Below are 25,290 nucleotides of genomic sequence, written 5' to 3' on the forward strand. Positions count from 1 at the left end.
CTCCGGCTTCAGAAACTGCATCAACAGAACCTGAATGAGTGTCCTTACCCTTATTACATGTTGGATGGTTGGAAGGACAATTAGGTTGAGCTCAAATATGTTTTCGAATAGTAAGCTTCAACATAGACAGGCAGTAGGAACATGTGCTAGGTTTATCACAGTTACTGATGGAGAGTGATAGATCTGTGCATTTTTTCATTGTATAGACTAAATAACACCTATTAGTTTGCTTACTTTGAACCAGAGTTTTAATCCAAAATTTGCACATTAAGCCATGTGCCTTTTTCCCCACAAACCTATGCCTGCCTTTTAAGTGACTATTATCTCAAACTAGATATGCCAAACTGTGCCAAGATGAACTGAGTACTTCCAAAATGTGACACATTTACACCATAGTCATAGCCACAAAAGTAAATCTGCCACAATATGTTTTTAATGCAGAAATTGAGTCCAAAGTGTTTGTGAAATGTGAAAAATGTGCATAGAAAGTGCATAAAAAGTACATAGGACGCCCAGTATATCAGAGATTTAAAGGATAGACAGGATGGCAACTATCAGTTGGGAACTGACTCTTTCTAGACACGTATAGTCAATTTAACAATGACCATTCTGCTATCCTGAGGCTAGGTTCACATTTGTGCATGGTTCTCTGTTGTTTGGGACCTTAACAACAGTGATCTGGACCATTAAAACAGAGAACATCAGCTAACTCCCAAGACTATAATATTATCGATTGGGTGTTCATCAGGTGTCCACTGATTTTATACTGAAACCGGTGGAGAGAAAAGTCCTCCATGCAGGACTTTTCTCTCTGCCACTTCTCCCACAGATTGTCTGAACTGTGTGTTTCAGTAACTATTTGTCCTCTTCATTAATAACTGTTAGAACACTTTTCATATGAACGTTGCATTATGCTGTTCCTCTGCTACTCATCCAGGATGTGTTTGAAATATTGACAGCTGGACATTATCATTCCTTTGTCAGTAGTGTGTGACTTTCCACAGCCTGATACTGTTAGCACTGATTAGATGGCATCATGTCGTAGTATGTAGGAACTAGAAATGTGTGAACCTCAGAAGAATCTTTTTTGCGACCAGAGGTGACATTATTAACTCTGTGTTCCAGAGACATAGCTAGGGGTTCAGCACAGGCGGAAAAATGTATCTGAGTCTGCCCCCCAATATTACCATCATACAGTAACCATATAGTGGTAGATATTTGCTTTACATGGGGCTCATGGTCATTGGTCATTATTAGAAGGTACAGTAGCCTGCAAACTAAGAATAAGAGAAGGAAGCCAACAGCTTCCTCCTCTACCACGTATTTCAACTTTATCAAATGAAATTGCTACTTTGTGATGGCCCCGTAGGTGGGCAGAGGAGGCTGCGGCTCCCCCGCTAGCTATGCCTCTGCTGTGGTCTCTTCAGATCAGTATAATAAGTGATGGCCCAGGAGAGATGTGGTAAATAAACATTTATACTCATCTGGTTTTATGTTTTCTGGGCTTCCTTGCAGTGTGTGGCGCTCCATTGACATGGAACGCACCACCAGCAGTCACTGGTTCGCTTATCTCTAGGAGGACCCAAATCTTTCACAACAGTTATTGTACCATTCATTTGTCAATTTATTGTAGACAATATTGAAGACAATGAGAGTTCTAAGAAAAGATTCTATAGAATTGTTATTTGGGGGGCTTGCAAGTAGTTAGTATTATCAATATTGCAAATCTATTGGTCATATTCCAAATAAATCCGTTGCAAGAATGATAGAGGAATTTGGATTCAAAAGCACTGTACCCTCAAATGTAGGTAAATCAATGGTTTTTATTCCATTTCCTTACATACTTACCTGCCACATTATGAGTGGTCAGGAATCTTTACAGAATAAAAATAAAGTGAAGAACTTTCTTGAACCCTAAGTTTGTTTTCGATTACTGTTTTACAAACATATGGCCACAAGTTAAGCTATTAAGACTTAATTCCAGATGCAGCTATTGAGAAACATGAAGCCAACAAAACCAGAATGTAATTGAGGATCCTTTAGTAAGTAAAAGATACTGGGGTCATTTCACTTCATAGATCGGAAGTGTTTAGAAATAATTTGTGTTACTATCCAAAGAAATAACAAACCAAATAATAAACATAATAATAATAATCAACCTTGGTTTGTTATTCCCTTGCATAGTAACACAAATTATTTCTAAACACTTCCAATCTGTGAAATGCAATGACCCCAATATCTTTTACTTACTAAAGGATTCTCATTACGTTTGGTTTTGTTGGCTTCATGTTTCTCAATAGCTGTGTCTGGAATTAAGTCTTAATAGCTTAACTTGTGGCCATATGTTTGTAAACCAGTAATCGAAAAAAACATAGGGTTCAAGAAAGTTCTTTATTTTATTTTCCTACTAGGTATCCTTCGGTGGTTTTCTTAATGTGTATTGTCTCTGAAAACCGTCTAGGTATACATTTCTCCAGAAGCAGATACTGAAAAGGAAATGTAGAATTACATGCAGAACACTTAGATTAATATGTAATGCATGGACGGCCGACTCTGACCCACAGAGGGGGCTCCTAAGTGAGGGAACGCCTCTATGATATCTATATACCAGACCTGGGCAATGTGCGGCCCGCGGGCCTCATCCAGCCCTCTGACTGCTTCTATCCGGCCCACATAGCTAGTGGAAGGTTTTTGAAGGACCTGTGATGATGTTATCACAACCTATCACCAGGATAGGCTATGACTCGTTAGTGGGCGGAGCCACACAGGACTGTGTGCTTTCTGCAAGCTGTCGGCAATGGGGACTACTGGATGATAAAGAGAGAAGAGACAGCATGTGTGAGCAAGAGGGGGGAACAAGGGCCAGATGTAGGGGGGCAGTTAAACTGAATGCACATGGAGGGGGGACATTAAACTAGGGGGCAGATGTTCAAGGACCTGTGATGATGTCATCACAGCCTATCATCAGGATCGGCTATGGCTCGTTAGTGGGCGGAGCCACACAGGACTGTGTGCTTCCTGCAAGCTGCCGGCTATGGGGGCTGCTGGATGATAAAGAGAGAAGAGACAACATGTGTGAGAAAGAGGGGGGAACTAGGGGCAGATGTAGGGGGCAGTTAAACTTAATGCACATATAGGGGGAAAATTAAACTAGGGGGCAGATGGAGGGTGAAATTAAACTGGGGCAGCTGGAGGAGGATATTAAACCATGGGGGGTAGCTTGAGGGGGACCTGTCTGCCTCTAGTTGCCCCCAGTTTAATGTCCCCATTAGTTTCTGCTGGTTTATACTGGGACACCAGGAGAGGGACTTAATACTGTGGGACATTTGGAGGAAAACGTTATAATGTGGGGGTGTATAATGTTAGGGTGACTGTAGGAGGATTTTACTTTGTGGGGCACATGGAAAAATGATTGAGAATGGGCGGAGTCAGCAGAGAAGTGGGTGGAGCTAAATTTGCTGCGACTCACATGGCGCTCTAGAACCGTTACAATTTCTCATGTGGCCCCATGGGAAAATTAATTGCCCACCCATGCTACATACCCTAATAAAGAGTATTGTAATTATAAGATTTCTAAGTAAACAGATCTCACAATCTGAGAAATGTCGGTGACTGGATGGTAAAGGTTGAAAAGGGGATAAATAAGGGTAGCCTGTTAACATGGAATACTAGTAAAAGTTTTTTTATTACTTAAAAAATTAAAAACATCAGAGAGATTGTCCATGTAGTACATTTATTAACTAATATTGCAGTGAGCAGTATAATGAGCAGAAAATGAACAATGAAGATGCTTACAGTAGGAGAACATTAGAGACAGTCTTAGATCTAGATAAAACCATCATTTTCCTTGATGACGTTTGCATCAACTGACATCTCTGCATCAGTTCCCTATGTCCATCCTCCTAATCCTTGCTGATATTTCCATCTGTTAGAAATTATAGTACAACATAGAGATTCATCAGATTAGTTTTATATGCAGAGTGGAGGATACTGTGGCCCAGAACTACTACTAGTTAGACAATGTAAATTTAGACAGGCAGTCTGAAAATGCACAAGATTTTATAACGCAATTTTGGAACTTTTTTGATGCTTCTTGGCATATTTAAGCCACACCTTATTTCTCTGATAAGCATCGTCTAGGCCAAACTAGATGCACCAAGATACACCAAGTTGTGCTGAGATGTGTAAAAGATACACCTATCCCACGACTAGTTGGAACCACAATAGTCCTTCTAGGCCAGTCGTCCAAATATAGTACAAGAAATTTCTAATAATTCATGTAAACGTTTTAGCGGACAGACTTGGAATCAGTGGTTAAAAAAGAAAAAACATGTTAGTCCAACTGGAGATTGAGTGGTGTTTGTCAAGGGAAATGCCTTATTTCTAAGATCATGTATGAATGAATATTCTATATGTACATTTGATAACACTGTATTAAGGACATGAAAGTGATCAGCCCATTGTTTTTATGAGAACAAAAATTTGTCTTGGCCTTGTGGTGTTCACATTGGCGCACAATGTTATAAACCTACTGTATAAAAGTTACAAGTGAATAACTTGATACAATTCAGACTTGTGTTTCCATTACCTGACCAGGACAGATTGTCATTCTCTGGAAATGTTATTGTATAAATTCATATAGTGTAGTTTACTTTTGTGATATTGTTATATCTATGACTTCATTTTTTTGTGCTGATTGTCTGGTTTGTTGGTTGATTTAACCTTTTATGTGGCATAAATATTTTTTTTTAGGTGACACATCACCGTCTGTAAACAGGGGATGAGGTGCCAACATAATGGGACTGTTTGGATGGATGAATGATTCCACTTAGTATTTCTCCTCCATGTACTTTTCATTGGTGGAGATAAAGGCTGAGGCAAACAATGGAGAAACTAAACTTATTTTGCCCATAGAAATGAAGACTGAGGGTGAATATGATATACTTAAATAAAACAGTAAATGGTCCTAATAAAACCCAGTGCAACAAATTATATGTATCCCAAAATGAATAAAGAACACAGGGTCACTGTGTGGAATTACAATTTTGTAACAAAGTTTGGAAGCATTATATTTTACTATCTGAACATGCTCTGTAGACTTTGATAATGGCGGAAAATGTGGTGAGGTTTGAAGAAGTGTAAGATATCTTCATTGTAAACTATAGTATACAGGTCTACTGCAATTGGTGTACGATGTCTATTTGGTAAATTGGGTCTGAGTCACTAATACAGTGGTTTTCTTTGGGTGAACAAGTGGACAGCTAGGGCTACATGGTGACTTTGGCCGCAACTTCTGTCACTTGACCAAACATTGCTATGTCACCCTAAACTACTTCACCAATGTAAGTGAATGGAGCCACATTGCAATCCCAAGGGTATTACAAGGGTTTACTTGTAAAAAGATTGAGCAGTGAGGCATTTTTTCCAACTAGAAGTAGCAGTAGCAGCAGCTTTTAGGTCACCAGTGCAACTCCATTCACTTACATTGGTGAAGGAGTTGTAGGGTGATACAGCGTCTTTGTTCAGATGACAAATCACAGCCAAAGTTGCCTTGTAGTTCTAGCCTAAAACAGTTGTATTTTTTCTCAACCCACTATGTCACTATGTAGAAAATCATGTGTTATAGCATATCATTGATCGGTGCTCAATCTGTCTGAATATCAATACATGTAAATTAGCTCTTAGAGCAGCTTTTTTTTGACTCAGGACAAATACTACCAAATGTATTGAAATATAAAAAATTCCAGTTACCCCTTGTGACCTCTCATCCAACCAAACTCTGGGACAAAGAGGGACAATAACCTCAAAACAGCACTTTTCCTTTTGGAAGAGATGTTCTGATTTGGCTTTAATCTCAGAGAATGGGGTACATTTATCAATGTATCTACCCCAGTTTTCTGGCATAGATGTGAGATTATGTGGTCGACAAGGCCCTTCTCTGCAGAAACCCTTCAGCAATGTCTGTGATCGGAGTTTCCTATTATTGTGAGCATTAACTCTGTATTATAGACCCCAGTACCTTCATTTCCCTCTTCTGGGCCATTCCCCACTGAACTTTCACTTTTGGTTGATAGAAAGGCTCTTAAGTGGCAAGATCACAGGAACCGTTCTACTGGTGTGACAGGCGGGATAGTACTGTATTGCACTCTATAGTAGAAACGATCTGAAAATTGCAGGTTCAATCCGCCTAGGAGGGCTAAACATTTTTTTTTTTTAAATGGTAAAATGAGACAAATGCCTCTTTTTGCTCTTATCAGGTTGCTTAGCTGTTCCCCTTACTCTGCTAAGATGACCTTTACTGTGAACATCCCTGTAGCCATCTTGATATGGACAGCAGGTCACATGACTCTTATTACACATGTCTGTAGAAGTCTATGGAGAGGGGAGGAGTGAGTAGGAAGTGCAGAAGATATGAACAGAAAGGCATCTAATAGAAGCTGGCTGTTTCTGAGTACCATAGAGAGAGTTACAGAGTAGATTGCATCTCTGTGCACTGTGTGCAGTGTATTGCAACTCAGAAAGAACTACACATTACAGATATAGCATGCAGAGGGAGAAACTGCTACAAAACTGCAGAACATAAACCAAATATTGACCAGGTATACTGTGACTTCTGATGTCCACATACATAACAGTTTGTCCTTAAAACTTTAATAAAACAAAACAGGTATACTGTTTAGGCCATAGTTCACACTACCACTATTGGAGTCCGTTTCTAGCATCTGTAACAAAATATTAACGGACACTAGCAGATTTGTCATAAATCCTTTAAAAATCCCAATGATTTCAATTGGATTTGATCTGTTGTCCCATAGTGTCCGTTTTCACCAAATCTGTCAAGTCCGTAATTTTAGAGGACATAATAACATGGGGTGAAGGACTTGCACGTCTGTTCAAAATAACGGACTTACGATGGACGTTAAGCATCTGTTATATTTTAACATTGATGCCTATGGCGTTTTTAATGGACCCTATCAGAACAGACATTCAGCAGTAATGTGAATGCCCCCATAGTCTCAATAATTCTGTTTAACTCCAAACCTGTTACTATTTCATCCTGCGTGTGTTTGGGACAGCAAGATCCTATCGACAAGCCCCTACAAATAAGCTAGATATGTCTATTACCTCCCTGGTGGACAAATTAACTTTGTTCCTCATTATTACTCAATTATGTTTCTAATTGTACTGACATATTAATTGAAGCATGAATCTGCATAGGGATGCACATAGGAGGGGAAGGACTCCCTGGCTACCAGGTTACAAAATATATAGTTGTCAAACATCTACATCCTGCCTTTAGGGCTGATGGTGGAGCTTGCAAGAGAAAGATAGCTCAGGGTTTTGGATGTTTAATGGGTATTCCATTAGATCATGTTTGTTCATTTTTTTTAAGATAGTGAGGCTTAAGATAACAAATGCTGTATAGTTATCCGTCCACTTGACCAAGGATCCAGCGGAGAATTTCGATTTGCTTCCTTGGTCTTCCTGACCTTTAGCCCGTACATGAGTGTGTCAGCCAATGAGTGGCTGAGCAGGGATACTATGTTCACAGAAAGCATCGGCTGGCTTATGCACAGGCAGAAGGCAAGTCCAGGGACCCGAAAGGAGACTCTGGATCCCCGACCAAATGGGCAGATATATACCATTTATTATTTAAGGCCTTCCTATGTGTTACATAAAAATAAAATTGTAAGACTCCTTTAGATACACAGCTGTGGAAACACTCCATTTTAGTCTTGCAGTTGTTACTGACTACTGTGCTATAGTCACAACATTTTCTAGACGACCTTACTAATCACTATTATTAGTTCTCATGTTGTAAGAAACACACATATTGAGGTAAAGCGAGGAGCAGTTTGTGTGTTTGTCATTATGTGTGTGATGTGCATTATTATACGCAAACCACAGATATACAGCTAGTCTAGTAAATGCACCTGCTGGAGGGCGCACAGATCTGGATCCATGTGCTGTGAGTGCATCAACATTCTGGTCCTCACATCACAGAAGCAGTTTCATCTCTGAATATTCTATTATACATAGTGGTAGTGTAATACATCTGCATATATAATGCTCAAAGGAAATTTATCACATATGAAATGCAGTTGAATTAGTAGGCAGCAAGTTATAGAGCAGGAGGAGCTGAGCAGATTTATATAGAATTCTGCAGGAAAAGATTCAGTATAACTCAGCATTTATGTATTGAAAGATCTGCTCTTTCTAGGCTGAGTAGTCAAGGAGGTGGTCCTTTCAGTAATTGAGCTCCTCCCCCTATAGGACCGCTTCCTTGACTTCTCAGTAGAGAAAGAGCTGGTTGTACTAAATATTTTTTAACAAAACTTTACATCAGTCTACTCAGCAAATCCTGGCTATAATGTGCTGCCTACAAATAGCACAGACATTTTCATGTCAGATTCCCTTGAAGGATAATATTCCTATAATGCAGAAATTAGCATTTTGTCAGGGCTAAGTCTTCTATCTCTGACAGTAATACACATAGAGGTCAGCACTTGAAGAAAGTAAGAGGAGAGGATCATTGTGTGTGACAGAATCCCTAAGTAATATATTACAGCGTTCTCCATAGAATACTGTATAATGGTAACAATTTATTAAGCGATAATACAATGTATTCTCTAAATTGCACCATGTGTTGTATTTGCTTGTCCACTTCTGCTCATTGCACAACCTTTGCAACTTTTCTAATAAGGTCTTGGAGGGTCAAAACATCAGGAAAATATGTCTTTACCCATCGGACATTTTCAGTATATTAAATTACATTAATGCTTAATAAACTGGACTGATTTACATGATATTCTCTATGGAGAGCTGTGATTTCTACAATATAGTGTACCTTTGACAAGCTCAGGCTATGTTTATATCTGTGTCTGACATTTGAGATCACGGATGAAAAGTCCTGCATGCATGGCAAAATGATGGACATTTTAATGGATATCTAATGGACCACATAACAGCTAATGGGGATCAGGATCCATTTGTGCCCTTCATGTGATAGATTTGCCCCATCAGAATTTCCAACACTGTGCATTTGTTGTAGATGTATTGGTTATTATATGGAAGATATATTAATAGCTTCACGCTTGTTTTACAGCTTATATAGAGATATATGAAATACTGAGTAACTTTGTATATATATTGCGTTACTTCTCTTGCACCGATCCTGAATTACAATCTGTATTACAGACACATCTCTGGTTGCTTTCTGAAGGTTTTGGCAGCTTAGTTTTTCCCTAAATGTGATAAATGTGCGTATGGTAAAGAAAGACAATTGTCAAAAGAAATGGGAGATTTCAGCTCTGAAGGCTGTAGAATTTATTTGTAGTTTAACTAAAACAAGCTGTAAATTCAGGACCAATGAAAGAAAAAAAATGCAATATATTTGACAATATACAATGTATTACAGAATACTTTGGTATGTAAAGAGTAAAGTAGCGTTCAGGCAATAAAGGTTATGGTGCCCCCTGGTGTTCTTTTTGATTTCATCTTAGGGTGCGTTCACACAGAGGAAAATGGCGCAGAGTTCTATGGGGAGGCTTTTTTGCCGTTCGGAATCTGACGCGGATTCGGCGCTAATTCCGTGGCGATTCGTGCCATTTTCGTGTGAATGCACCCTTAGAAGGTCCATGTGTCACATGTTAGTGGTCAGTAGCTCAATGTCACTGCCTGGATGTTCTTGCACATTGGCAACAGAGTAAATTCTATATTATGCAGGCCACACATTAAGAATCCGTGTACTATTCGTGGTTTCTTTTTCAACACACTTAGAACATTAAATGAGCTAATAGGCAATGAGACGAATACCGAATATGTTACAGCTATATATAAGCACAGAAGCATTTCTATATTACTTCAGTTAATAAATGATATTATGTGGGGTTATAATTGTGATGCAAGCCCTTTAACACATTTTATCATACGTTGGCTTGGTAACTATTAATGGCAGTCTCAGTGCACTAGTCTCATCTCTTGCTTTCCATGCTTCAGTGGAAAGCCATTAATGATTGTCCTGAAGACAAGCACAAGACACATCCATTAGTGAAGGTTCAGCCATTGAAAGGCTTTTATAGGGAGGAATGCAGACTTAGCAGATAACAATGAGATGGATTGTGTTTCTAAATACAGAAGAAATCTCACTGCACTGTTCCTATAAAGTTGTTGATGCCTGGGAAATCCCTATAGATGAAATGCACTGACTGTAGCACTGCCCTCTATTGAAGAAGGGACGACTTTTTAATTTGCAAAACATATTTGTTCTTTGTTCTGCTTACCAGTCTTCTCCAGCCATACGTTGTCACTGCTCTGGATTCTGATACATTGTCATCGCTTTTCTTGTAACTAGGCCATCTCAAGACATCAGTTTGGAGGAATTTGATGATGAAGATTTATCAGAAATTACAGATGACTGTGGAATTGGATTAAACTATGACTCAGACCACTGTGACAAGGTATTGTACAAGATGTTAAGAATATACAAGAAATAATAGCATATTACTAATCACATGATGGCCTTCTAAGACATTTAGCCATAATAAGATGGTGCCCGCTCTATGATGGAGAGCATATACCTGATAACAAATAGCGTCTCACACTGGTTCACATGGCCTGTCCATAGTATCACTAATGTTATCTCCTCAGTTTTCTGTGATGATAATGGAGAAACACAGGCACTTGACAGCAGAAAAAGAACACGTGGTCCACCTAGTCTGTCCTTATGTTATATCCATTTTATGTTAGGCTAGACATATATTTATCCATGGTAGGCTTACAGAGGACCTTTTATATCCCCATGCATATGCAGTTTTATATAGCGTTAGAAAGCCGACAGTGCGCTGAATTCAGCGCACTGTCGGCTTTCCATTGTGTGCCCCAGGGCTGGAGAGATCAGTGGGGAGAGATCAGTGCCAAAATTAACAGCACCGATATCTCCAGCCTCAAGGCACATAACGGGAAAGCCGACAGCGCACCGATAGCTTGCTAGCGGTATATAAAACCACATATACATAAGGGCATAAAAGTTCCTCTTTATACTCGTTTACTGTAGATTTGCCAACCACATCTACTGACAGTTTGTTCCAAGTCTCTACTTCTTTCAGTGAAATAATATTTCTTGACATTGCTTCTGATCTCCCCCTCCCCAATAATTTCAGATTGTATCCCGTTGTTCTCATGTTTAGTTCTTTTTATTAGAAACACATCCCTCATAATCCTTATTTCTATCTTTCTCAACTAGTAAAGATTAAGTTCTTTAAGCCTCTGCTGATTTTTATGCTTCAGATCCTCTACCATTTTTGTAGCCCACCTCTTCTATTTTTTCTATATCTTTTTATACATGATGTCTCCAGAACTGAACACAGTATTCCAGATGTGGTCTTACCAGTGCTCTATACAGCGGGATCCCAATCTTTTTCTTCAATGGGTTCCGTTTAGCGCGCGTAACACATTGAAATCAATGGGAGGCATTTTAACCCATTGATTTCAATGTGTTACGCACGCTAAACCGAACCCATTGAAGTCAATGGGATTCTGTTTTGAAGCGCTGACTCTGACACGAGTTTACGTGTCAGAATGAGCGTCGCATTACATTGTGTGCACGGGCCCTAAGATAGGTCATCAGTTTTAGTTTAGCAGGAGCCTGAATGCTGCAGCTCAACTGTTCCCCACAGCACACAGCTCTCGGCATTGTTATTGGTAACGTCACAGTATCTGTTTGACTTGAATGGGACACTACTACATTACCAATAACCGCCACTGCTAAAAGTACAGCAAGTGAGCAGCACATCTCCCAGCATGTAAAAAAATACCAGGAGCTATGCATTCTAAGAAACAAGTGATCTTAAGTATAGGCCATCAGTTTTGTAAAGGTGGGCAGCCCCTTTAATGGGCTTGCTTTCTAGTATAGCTACAATGTAGTGACCGAGACCAAAATGGTTATCATAATGTAACATAGCTTTCTCCGCTTGTTGTAGGCAGTCAGTGACTGTAATATGTTACTGCTGTGGCAGTAATTGGCTATAGCTGGCAGATGTCCATGCCCATGCCAGGACACCATGGCTGCAGCAGGAAGTACTTTGCTTTATTCAATCCCACAGGACATGTGCATATGTGTCTCAAGTTTTTTGGTATATATTTGTATTCAAAAATACAGTCCATTTTTCTTTTCAGTACACTTAAAGGGGCTCTATCAGCAAAATTATACTGATAGAGCCCGACGTATGCGTGAATAGCCTTTAAAAAGGCTATTCAGGCACTGCTAAAGTTATATTAAACTACCCCTCCCGTTTTAAAATAAAACTCTAAAAAAGAATATGTTGTACTTAGCTATCGTGCACGGTGGGCGGGCATTCAGGGTCCGACGTCCTCTTCAGCCACGCCTCCTCTTCCAGCGATGTCTTCGGGTCCCGTCTTCCTCGCTCGTGAACTGCCATTGATAAAAAATGGCACGGGTGCATGCGCAGTAGCAGTTTAATTAGTCATTAGTCATTAAACCATTGCACTGGGCCCACCAATGTGTTAAACCAGCCCTTTTTCTGACTACTAAGAGTCTATAGGACTATTACATAAACACTGTATGCCTGAAGAATGTCCTGACATATTCACCAAGCATAGGCTGTGAACATAGCCAAATTTTGCTGCTCCAGAGAATTCAGCTTAGGTTCCTCCTGACAATGCATGTACTGTGCATTCTTTCTGCAGGCCTTTCTGCCAAGGTCCCCTACCTTCAGTGTGTTCTGTGCTGTACTATATTGCTACATCCTTGGTCTCTGTCAGGCCAGGCAGCCTTTTCTAATGAACTACTTAGGCTGTAACTCCATTCTTTTGCAGACTTGAATACATTTTTGTGAGTAGATTATCATAATCAGCTTATTACAAGATGTGATTAGAGGACTTGAGAGTATTATGACGGAAAAATCCCAGTTATAATTTTAATCTAATTTCCTCAATTTCATAGTACTACATCTAGATACATGTTTAAAATGCTGTTTTCCATGATTTTGTGCAAATCATGTGTCAGTGATAAGTTATATATATATAAAGCAACTTTATAAGCAAGCAACTAAAATATAACAAATCAGAATGTAAGCAATAACTTACTCTTGCTTGGGGGGACCTCTGTTACACATCAGCACTCCAAGATATACAGGCAGTTCAAAGATGAGAGGTAACCAAGTTTAAGAGGTCTTTCTTGTGGATATGGCTTTAGGTGACTGGTTTGAAGTGTCCCTTGACCATACAGTACATAGATAGACATGAAGTGGAAGAAGCATCAGTATGTTGTGGCTTCTGGTTTGACTGCAGTTTGTAGAGTGTTTATTTCTTATACTAGTTTCTGTGGTGATAACGTGTATCCTAAATTTAGCACAAGTCCATCTAGCTTTGCGGGAGAAACAGGTGAAGAAGTTTGGGTGCCCAGAATCTATCTCTCAGCCCTGTGTGAGACTTAGATAGCTAATTCTACTGCTCTCTGTTGTCAGCCACATCCTGCAATTTTGATATTTGCTGTGCCTAGGTTAAATGTCTAGTGGGACAAAGGTCCTACAAACTTTACTTCATGATGCATCCCTTTTAAGGTGTTTGAAGGAATGAAAGGTCCTACTAAGGACCAGGCACCAGTCACTACATGGCAGGTCATAGACATGAGCTAATTCTGACTAGAACTAATATAAGAATTATGTTATTTTCTTTATAGGAAGGTCTTGGCTTTGGAAGATGTGATCCTACCCGTGCCCTCTGCACTTTCCAGGAGGATTTCCAGGAATTTGAAATGATTGATGAGGAAGAAGATGAGGATGAAGAAGAGGAAGAAGATGAACTCCCACCTCAAGAAAACAGAAAACATGTGGAAGCACCTCCATCACCAAGTCCTTCTCCTCTGCCACCTGAAGATTCCCTGAAAAACAGGCCATGTACCCTGAAGCTTAGTGCCCCTCGAACACAGGTGAGACACTGAAATAATGTAGAAATAAAAAAAATTAGATGGTTAAAATCTAGAGATTACATGCATATGAAAACAATATTTATTATCATAATTTGAAAGTAAATGAGCGCAGCAGGTCACATCAGATTTTTGGACCTCGAACATTCCAACTCATTCTTTACAGGTTAGAGGGATAAACCATAGATGGAGTGTAGATTAGTTGAATCACTAACACTCCATATTGAGTGTGGAGCGCTTTCCTTCATAGTGTCCAGGAAATCCCATTCCATCCCAACAGTCCCACATTGTCATTCAGAAGTAAGGTCACAAGTAAGGTCAGCTAAAATAACTATTGTGTTATCTACTGGAGTCCTGAGCTCCTATAATGCAGTGCTTTGCCTTGCACTGAATTCTGGAAGATTTCATTTAATTCTTTCTTTTATATTACTGTATGGTCTGTATATTAGCAGAACATGTGTAGACACTGAACAAAAAGGATTTGATGGTCCCTGCCAGCTCGATCTCCAGCATAATACTGAATAATAATACAAATGGACTAGAATACTAGATGAGCAAAGCAATTTATTTATACACTTACATAACATTATATGTAGCTGATCTCTAATTGTAAAATGGCGTTCAAAGGTGAAACTACTTCATAAGTAGTGGTTTCTTATTAATTTGAGAATAATAGAAAATAATAAATGAGAAGGTTTGATCAACAGTTCCTTCTCAATAGAAGATATAATATAAACTTACCACAATAACACTTAATGACATAAAATCTGTATAAAGTAACATATCTTGGAAGACATTTACAAACCACAGGAGGGTGCTCACATTTTATCTGTATACACAAGTGACTACATTAGCACATTTCAAATGGCATATCCCATAAGAGTAAGCTAGACATAATTGTGGCTTCTGGATGCAGGATGTGTATGCAGGTATTCACGAAACACATCACTATCACATCACAAAACATGTAATCGGCTCACCTCTCGCTTATAACCGGACATTGTGTGTGGATGACCACATCAGTATAATTAAACACACAAAAGAGAAGATCCAGAACCAGCAATGTCTGTATAAAATGTGCAGTTTTTGTCTAGTTCCCATGTGTTCTACCGACACATGGCTAGTGAACTGCACACCAAACCCTTCCTATACTGCAAACTAAAACCATACTAATGTCATATGACTAACCAACCACATGACCTAATTGTCATGTGAATTCACCATTAGGTTAAGGCCCTACTGCAGGAAAAACTGTGGCTGAAATGCATTACATTTTTTTCCCCCAGTTTTTCAACGGTTTTGGAAATTGCAGCGTATCTGCTACGTATATTTTTCTGCAATCCGTGGATGGGTTTCAGCTGCAGCCAAACCGCGGCGCTTACAACACGTGGGGCCCCAGCCTTAGATGGTCACATGATAAAGAGTCAGATGGTATTAACAATATTATCATAAATGAGGTGATATAAACATTGTTACAATATACATAACATTATTACAAATATAAATCATTGCATATCTTGAAAGTCACAAACTAGCAAGGTTTATGGACACTAGCGATGCAAACAGGAAAGAAATTATGTTAATAATTCTATATCATGCTATCATATATTCATTCCATCTGGTTGTGTGGTATGGAATATGAATATCTAATAGGTTTTCTTGTTAGTAAGTTTCTTTCTATAATCACTTCCTCTGTGAGTCTCGTTCAATCCCAGAAGACACTAACATTTAGTATTGCCAGCATGCAGGTCTCTAAAATACCTCAATATTGCTGAAGTCTTTACATCTTTCTTCAAAATAATGAATTGTACAGTTAAAGGAATATTAATACCTTAATGTCCAAGGTATGTAGCATTGAACAGATAGAAGTATGGAGCTTAGGGGCTGTATCTATTCCATACTACACTCGCTGCTAAACAGGGGAGATATTATTTATTGCAGACATTAACATAAAGTCATGAAACAGTTGTAAGTACTGAAAAGTGGTATAAATTAAAACTACAGCTTGCCCTGCAAAAAAAACCAAACCTTCAGTCAGTTTCATCAACAGAAAAAAAAAAGATGTCAGAATATAGTGACACAAAGAAACTTTTTTAAGTAATAAGACAAAACAAAGAATTACAATATATAAATTTGTTCTTGCTGATATCACATTGACCCACAGAATACATATCAACTTGTATCAACATCATCAACATGTCATTTGTACCATACAGTACATGAAAACTAAACCCAAAAAACAATGGCACAATAGTGTTTTATTCCCATTCCATCCCAGAAATAATTATTTGTCAGTTGTGCAATATATATATGGAACATTGAATGTTACTATTAAAAAATACAACTCATCTTGCAGAAAACTAAGCCCTCATATTATTAGTTTTGACAGAAAAAATTGAAAGTTAAGGCTCTTAGAAGGTAAGCAAGAAAAAAAGTACAATTGCCCTGGTTCATAAGGGGTTAATCTGCTAGCATTATCAGTGTGTCTTAATATATAGTGTTATTGCAGAATAGACTGATCGTCTTATTTTCTTTGACCTTTCATATTTTATTATCTTTATTGGCTTATTTCCCTCCTTCAGTAGATCTTTACTTTAAAACCCACAGTTTGTAGTCATTTTGTTATAATATTTGTATTTCCTTCTATGCGTCTTCTTATACCTGCTGGTTCTGTTGTTGGCTGCTCTTTGTTTATAAGGTTTCTTATCCTAAACCTATATTTTTTTCTTTATTCTTTTTTATTTTGTTATATGTTATTTTCAAATTTTCAGAAATATTAAGAAGATAACAAAAATGTACCTGTATTCATATGAATAATTATACAATGCAATTTCTCAATGAACTCTGGACCATTACTTTTTTTTAAATAAAAGTGACCAGTGCATTACTTTGGAGTAATATAAGCTAGGGCTACACGGAGACTTTTTGTATTATTCTCACTCTGAGTATTCAGAATATGAGAAAATAGTTACTACACTTCAAGAGATGAGGGACTTACAGGGACCAGTGTTTTGTACACCATTCTTGACAATCTCTACGTCACCAGAGGATGTATCTGATTTATGATGAGGTTCCCGCCTTCTCATAAATCAGGAGCATCATAGAGATAAATCTGGTTTTGTCTTGTCTATGTCACTATTCCACACTTGCCAAATTTTGACACAAGATATTACTAAATCCTTCCAATGTCTTCAGTAGTTGATACCTTTTTAATGGCTAACTAATAATGATGACAGATTACAACGTTTCGGAACTCTCGGCTCCTTTCTCAAGTAAATTTAAAAACCATTTTTGAAGGATGCATATTTATATACAAAAGGACACATAGGGATAGAATTCTAGGAGGAAGGGGGGTAGAGGGTTATTAGTAATTGGTACAAACAATGTAAGAACAGTGTAAACAATTCCAGGTTCTTATCAGTTCTCAGGGTCTCAGGAATGGACCTTCCCATATCAAAACATTTCTGCAATGAGGATCATAATATCACCGATCACATGAAAATTTTGGTTTTAACAGGGAATTTTAAGTCAAAGAAAGAGCGACGGATTCATGAGTATAAACTTATGACCCCGCTTCAAACACTGGAGAAGGGGTTAAACCTGTCACATGGTTTTATGGCATCTTACAGAAATCACTGACCTGAGACCCTGAGAACTGATTAGAACCTGGAATTGTTTACATTGTTCTTACATTGTTTCTACCAATTGCTAATGACCCTCTACCCCCCTTCCTCCTGGAATTCTATCCCTATGTGCCCTTTTGTACATAAATCTGCATCCTTCAGAAATGGTTTTTAAATTTACTTGAGAAAGGAGCCGAGCGTTCCGAAATGTTGTAATCTGTCATCATTATTAATTAGCCATTAAAAAGGTATCAACTACTGAAGACTATCAAGTTTGTTTGTTTTTATTTCCTACCCACTGGCTAACACGGTACGAGAACAAATATTTTCCTTATACTAAATCCTTCCAATGAGTTTTTCAGAGCAATATCTGAGTAATAAAAAGCCCCTGTGTAACCCTAGCCTATGAAAATGTTTTGATGATTAATTTGCCATATGTTGGGTGCCACCAATTTCATTGGATTATTTTGAGATGTTCTATTCTCTGAATCTCAGGACACACTTAACAACAACGGCGGATTCATTTCTCAGAGTGACACCTGGGCAGATCCTGAGAGAAATGAGACTGGTGAGAGAGTTAGACTCATTCCTTGCATGGCTGTCTATAACTACTTTCCTGGATTTCCTCATTTGTTTTAGTTTGATTTATTCCACATGGGTGGAAATGTCTCTTTGTTCATGCTGAAATCATTTGTCTTAGAATGAATTCATTTATTTGTCCCCTTTTCCTCTTGTTTTGATACCACTTGCCTTTTTCTCAAGGTGCAGTATGCATTTTCTGTGTTTGATTTCCCCATGTTTGCCAAGTATTTAATGATTTTATGATGTTTAATAAACTAATACCAGATATCTTCAATCTACAGAACTGGTCTCCCATACCCAGGTTACCCACGCTGCTCTGGAAACTCAAAAAGAAGATGACAGCGAAAATGCAGAGACAGATTTGGAAAGTGAAGAAGTCAACGATGTTTCAAGGGTTGCTGCAGACAGAAATAATGTGTCCAGTCAAGGAGAGCCATGGGTGCCAGATTCAGAGTTAAGAGTATCTACACCACCTCTAGTGAACCCACAAGATTTGAGTCCTGAACAGAGGGGGAACACAAGAGGACATCCATCAAACTCTTCTAATGAAACAACATCTCCATCTTCAGACCCTGGTATTGAGGCTGATTTGACCAGTCGAGGTCGATTCTTGCCAACAGGACATTGCAGCCAGGATCTGAGCTCCCCTGGCTCTGATTCAGACATAGAAGGTGAAATAGAAGCAGCATTTGCTTGCGATGGGGGTAGACTTGTTGGTAATATGATCTCCTCAATATCAGAAACAGAACTGGACTTAACCAGTGAGTCAAGTAGTGGAAGGTCCTCTCACCTTACCAACTCTATTGAAGAAGCAAGCTCTCCAACTTCTGATCCAGAACCAGATCATGTGGGAGAAGGAGGGCGCCAGGGAATCAAAGATTCCATCCTACTTGACAAGGAGGAAGAGAATGGACCTTTGATGATGGAACCAGAGGAAAAATATGGTACATGGAACGAAGAAGTAAACGTGTGTCAAGAGAAAACAGATCAAAATAAAGAACGCAGTCTGGAAAGTATTCGGCGCTCATTCTACTTACCTGTTGGGCCCAAGCTAATGCCAGAAACAGATGCAAATAGTGAATATGATTCAGACTCCGAATCAGAAGCTGATCTAAGTGAGGATTCAGATTCCCCTTGGCTGCTTAGCAATCTGGTAAATAAGATGATTTCTGAAGGCTCATATCCCATTTCATGTCCAGATGAGTGTTTTCAAAGACAGACAAGTCCATCATGTGATACTCTTTCTCCTGCTTCTGAGCTAGATCCTGAAACAGTTAGTCCAGACATTGAAGCTGCTGATATTACAAGTTCCAAAGAACCCTCACAAGAGCTGGATACAGCACAACAGAGTATAGAGCTGGTAGATATGGAGACATTGCAACATTCTCTTAGTCATCATGATAGAGAAGAAAATGGTCCTGGTTTGTATGTTCTGCATGACTCATGTGACACTGTAACACCAATTTTTGAAGGACTTCCCCTTCAACTGGAGGGATTATCTCATACTGCTAAATGTCGCCCCCAGTCTCCAGGGCATATAGCTGAACAAAAGCCTTGGCCTGGCACAGAACAAATTCTTCAGGAACGAAGAGATGGCTGGGATATTGATCGTGACTTAGATTCTGGCATTCTAGAGGACAATGATCTTTGTGATGACCTTTGTCAAGAGTTGGATCAAAATCAACCCACAATGGACATTTCTACTGCAAAAACTAATCACGGCTTCAACTTAGATTATACTGGTGAGGAGGATGAAGATATTTCATATTACAGAAGCCTAAAGAGTTCTCCTTACCATAATTGTGTTGGAGAAGAGTCATTTATGGAGCGACCTACATCTGAATCTCGAATCATAGATGACTCTTTGGCTTATGATTCAATGAAATACACTTTGGTGGTGGATGAGCACACTCAACTTGAGTTGGTTAGTCTTCAGAGATGTACATCTATACTGAGCGATGGCAGTGACCTTCTTAGAGCTTGTGATGCCTGTGACTTGGAAGAGGATGAATTTGGGGATGATGTGGAAGCCCATGAAAATGAATCTTCCTCTGAAGACTCATCACCCGAGCCCAACATGCCTTTCTCAAAGAAGTTTCTCAATGTTTTTGTGAACAGTACATCACGATCATCAAGTAAGTTAACGGTTTATTAGATAGATATGTATGTTGCGAATCATTTGTTTAGTAATGTTCTAATATGTGTAAATATATATTTATGTTTGATGTGATCCCTCCTTTCGTAGCCTTCCAACACTTGCTTAATTTTGACAATGTTTTTACAGTTTTTATTTTGTATCATGCCTTCTAGTAACATTTGTCACCTTTGTTGAATAATCCTGTAATCTGAATTTTTTTCAGGTACTGAGTCATTTGGTTTGTTTTCTTGTGTTCTCAATGGAGAAGAGCGTGAACAGACTCACAGAGCTGTTTTCAGGTATGAGAATACTATGCTGTAATAACTCACTTTTAAGAATGTTTCTCATTTTGCCTTGAATTTACCTTGTTTGACTGCCAACAGCCAGTCATTCAGTACACCCAACCCAAGCAACGCTTTATTTTCCCCCTACAGTTTAACCAGTGTAAATTCACACTACATTGCAAATAAGAATACATAATTAGAATGAATAATTAGGTGCAAAAATGTATGACACACAAATTGTAAAAACAAATGTTAAATTTACCACCACTATACAATATTATGTTCTTCTAAACTCAAAGCATTAACAAAATATACAACTTTACTTCACAAGTGGATTGAACCACTGCTAGGATTGAGGTTAAGTATTGTATTTGCAGGTCAATATGTCCATCATAAAGTTCAATTTTTTCAGTTCATTGTGATCAGTGTTATACTAGTGTATTGTATATTCATTGCCTATTTTCTATTGGTCACTGGAAAGTCAGGATTGACCAAACCTAGAGTCCTATAAAATCCCAGATGGTCCAACAACGAACTTCATATTTAACTGTAAAAATGCATTTTGGAGGTGTTGTAATTCATGATTTTTGTATAGAATATATAGATCTATTGCACCATTGTGCTAGCACTGTCTGTCATGATCCGTTATCAATACTTCAGACATCAGAAAATACCCTCTACCCTTGATAAACCCTCTAGGTCTAAGCCATATTACCTCTAAGAGTACAACGCAGCCCTGATTTGGGGCAGTACAAAATATACATTTTGCAAGAGCCATTAATAAACATACATTCTCTGATCAGACTATGCGGTGAGATCTGGATTTTTTTGGAACCAAGGGAAGGCAGCAAAATCATAAAATTACCTTTAAAAGAAGGTCTCAATTTCATAAATGATTTTTTGGAGGCTATTGAGCATATGGACTTCTATCCCTTCTGTAAACCTGAGGACTATATCTACTGCTAATTAGTTTATTGCTATTTTATATCTTGATGGGCTTTGACATACTCGTCCATAGACTGGTACAGGGTGGTGGTGGTGGGGGAATCGTTCCTCACTTCTCGGAGAGCTGTGTTAGAGGAACACCCCTCTGACAGTGGACAGAGATCCGTGCCGAAACTAATGCCACCAATATCCCCAGCCATGGGCACAGAACGAGAAAGCTGACAGTGCGCTGAATTAATAGCACTATTGGCTTTCTAGAGGTATATAAAACTGCATGTACCCGAGGACATGAAAGGTCCTCTTTAAGTAAGCAATCAGAATATAATATAATAAGATAAGATAGAAAGTGCTCTTTGTATAGTATATATAGTTATGCTGGGGAACATGGTCATTATTTTCACTTTTTGTTATTCAGGTTTATTCCTCGTCATGAAGATGAGCTTGAGCTAGATGTTGATGATCCATTACTGGTGGAATGTGAGGATGGTTCATGGTGTCGTGGTTATAACATGAGGACCGGAGAACGAGGGATTTTCCCTTCATTTTATGCCCATGAAGTTGTGTGCCCAGTGAAAGAGAATGTTGGTAAGGTTCTACAGAAGTCAGGTGAAGTTTCAAGAAAACCATTTGTAGACATGTCTTCTGCCAGTACAGCACTAATATTTCTATTATAAAAGGCCATCTATGTAACTGATTCAGCGTGTTGGTCACAGTGTAAAAGCTTCGTAGTTTTGCCATCTGTCTCTTGTCTAGAATATGTCTCTAGTACATTAATATATATTTTCTTACTGACTATGCAGTGATCAAAGGAAATTCTCCTTGGGTTCAGATGTTTGATGTGCAGTTTCTGGGTTCTGTTGAGGTTCCACATCATCAGGGCAACGGTATTCTGTGTGCAGCCATGCAGAAGGTAAGTGACTAAGCAATGATGCAGGGGATTCCACATACCTGACTTTCTAATAACATTTACCAAATCATATTATGCTGGAAGGAGAGAGGATATACAAAATTAGGACTGGAATGCTGGACATAAGAGTCATAGCCAGTGAGGGATCAGTTTTTGCCACCCAGTCTCTTTAAAAGGATTCTACCATTAAAACCTCTTTTTGTGTGGATAAGATGTCGGAATAGCCTTTAGAAAGGCTATTCATCTCTTACCTTTAGATGTGATCTCCGCCGTTCCGTTCCTTAGAAATACCGGTTTTTACCAGTATGCAAATTAGTTATCTCACAGCGATGGGGGCGTCCCCACTGCAGCTCGAGAACACGATCCTGTGACGCTTCTAACTCATACAGCTTTATTTATGTGTAATGAAAGTAAGCTCTATCCACTGTCTAAGCAATGCTACCTCCTATCCTCTCCTATCTCCACCCCTCCTACCTCTCGTGTCATCCCCTTTACCTTAGACTGTAAACTCCTGCGAGTAGAACCCTGAGTCCCATTGTGTGAATAGACTTACTACTCTTTAATGTCTTGCTTTGTCTGTACTTGAACGCTACCTGTGGAATATGTTGGCGCTATATAAATAACATATATTGTTATTATGCAATGTATACATACATTAGTCATAAGGGGCCTGTAATGAGAATGCTGAACAGTCACAACATTACATACCGCAGCATAAAGTGGCAGCTAGTTTACAGGTGAGTGTCCAGGACATGGTCAGTAAAATGTAGAAACCCATATATAACACATAGAGTAGTAGAGTTATTACTCATGGTAGGCCAGTTAGCTATATCACGGGTAGGAACTTACTGCATGATGAAATCCTGAATCTTGCTTTTGTATTTTATACCACAACCAGATTGCGACTGCAAGAAAGCTTACAGTGCATCTGCGGCCGCCTGCTAGCTGTGAACTGGAAATTTCCTTGCGTGGGATCAAACTCATTCTAAGAGGAAACGACCGACCTGAGGTAAGACCGGAGAAAGGAACTGCAAAGGTTGTTCTGTAAAGTGACTGTGAGAATAAGATTATTACAGATGAATAATAGGAATTACTTATTGTTGTCATATTTTTGTTCAGATGATCTTGGCTGATGCTGTGTGTCGGCTGTGTATTACAGATGGCTGCTACAAGTGATGGCTTCTGTACCTATACCACCATTGTACAGCATTGTACTAGAATGGCAATTTGCAGTAACAACTTGATCATTGCAACATGCTATTAAGGTGCAAGGCAAAGAGGTTCAATGCTGACTGTCAATTGCTCTAGAAATTCCAGTAGTAGGTCAGGAACCTATCGTAGAGATGAAGCTTTCTGATACCGTGGGGATTTACTAAGGCTTTAGCTCACAAGTGAATAGTATAGAGAAGCATGTTTCATTATATTCTATGTTACTAATTGTTATTGTGTCTTTAGACAAACTATTTTTCTAATATGGTTTTATTTTCTGGTTGTTTATCTTCTTTATGTGGTTTCTAAGTAATAGCTTTAGTTAAAAATATGACTTCTGGGTATGTCCATGTTGGCATTGTCAGACTGCGGAACTTGGGGACTACCTAGCATCTTCCCGATAATAGATTACATTACAGCTCCTTCACTGAAATCTTACATATGTGCTGATTATATCCAGTGTTACTGTGTAATTACACTGTATTATCATCCCCTATAGTACTGTGCTTGCCCCAATAGCTCCATGGTCGGTTCAGGCACAGTACTGTATGGGCAATGACAAGACCATGGAGCATCTCACACACATGCAAGATTTTAGTGATGCAGGTATAGCACACAGGACTGCCATCAGAAACTTTGAGCCAAATGTCCATCAAGTTCAACCTATAGTAGTTTTCATTGGATTCAATATATATATATATATATATATATATATATATATATATATATATATATATATATTATAATATTGTCAGGGTCTGGGGTTTCTAGGTGGGGTGGCATAGACACACAAGTCCAAAACAAAGGTAGAGTTTATTTTCACTCAAAAAGCTAGTGCAGCAACAAAAGGAAACAATACAAAAATAAATACCTTACCGGCTGGGCTCTAACTAAACATAGAATAGGTTACCTCACCTAGAATAACAGAAATCCAAAAGCCAGTAGAATCACTCATGACACAGCTCCAAAAATATGACCTCTCTGTCAGCTCTCCAGCCAAACTCTGCCTTTGTTTTGGACTAAAAGAAACTGGACTTGTGTGTCTATGCCACCCCACCTAGCAACCCCAGTCCCTGACAATTGGTGGAGGATGCGGGCATACAGCAGTTGCTAGGGGCAAAGACACGTCCACTGCTTCCTGGAGAAAATATACAGACCCAGGCTATGGAGGAGAAACTGAAGCATCTTGTACAGTCCAATGTGCAGCAACAACAAACAAATCATTTGCTGATGGAGCAAATTGCGCTCCTTAAAGAGACTGTTGTCACTAGCCCGCAAAGACCTGTGGAGCACAGAAATGAGAAGCAGGCTGTGCAAAGAGCTTTGCAAAAGATGACCCCTGATGATGACTTGGAGGCCTTCCTGACGGTGTTTGAGAGAGTGGCCAAACAGGAGAAACTGCCAGCTGCTGACTGGGCAGTCGTCATTGCACCCTATTTGACCGGTGAACCCCAGAAGGCCTATTATGACCTCTGCCAGCAAGATGTCCAGGACTATGATAAGTTAAAGGTGGAAATTCTTGCTCGGCTGGGGGTAACCACCGCTGTCCGTGCCTGGCGGGTACATACCTAGAGCTACCATATGGACAAGCCTGCCAGATCCCAGATGTACGACCTGATTCACGTGGTGAAAAGTGGCTGGAACCAGACACCTGT

At 39.0% G+C, this 25,290-nt stretch overlaps 1 protein-coding gene across 1 annotated transcript in view; it reads left to right on the forward strand.

Moving 5' to 3' along the window:
* The window catches only part of MAPK8IP2 (mitogen-activated protein kinase 8 interacting protein 2), a 44,689-nt gene that overhangs the window by 5,849 nt on the left and 13,550 nt on the right, over positions 1-25,290 (forward strand). Inside the window, exons 2-9 of the mRNA XM_075273807.1 lie at positions 10,355-10,460; positions 13,703-13,951; positions 18,067-18,139; positions 18,435-20,288; positions 20,514-20,589; positions 21,935-22,104; positions 22,320-22,429; positions 23,325-23,435. Of these exons, the coding sequence (XP_075129908.1) occupies positions 10,355-10,460; positions 13,703-13,951; positions 18,067-18,139; positions 18,435-20,288; positions 20,514-20,589; positions 21,935-22,104; positions 22,320-22,429; positions 23,325-23,435 (2,749 nt within the window). The remainder of the gene's footprint in view (positions 1-10,354; positions 10,461-13,702; positions 13,952-18,066; positions 18,140-18,434; positions 20,289-20,513; positions 20,590-21,934; positions 22,105-22,319; positions 22,430-23,324; positions 23,436-25,290) is intronic.

This window comes from Leptodactylus fuscus, chromosome 5 (assembly GCF_031893055.1).
Source record: "Leptodactylus fuscus isolate aLepFus1 chromosome 5, aLepFus1.hap2, whole genome shotgun sequence".
NCBI classification, from domain to species: Eukaryota; Metazoa; Chordata; class Amphibia; order Anura; family Leptodactylidae; genus Leptodactylus; species Leptodactylus fuscus.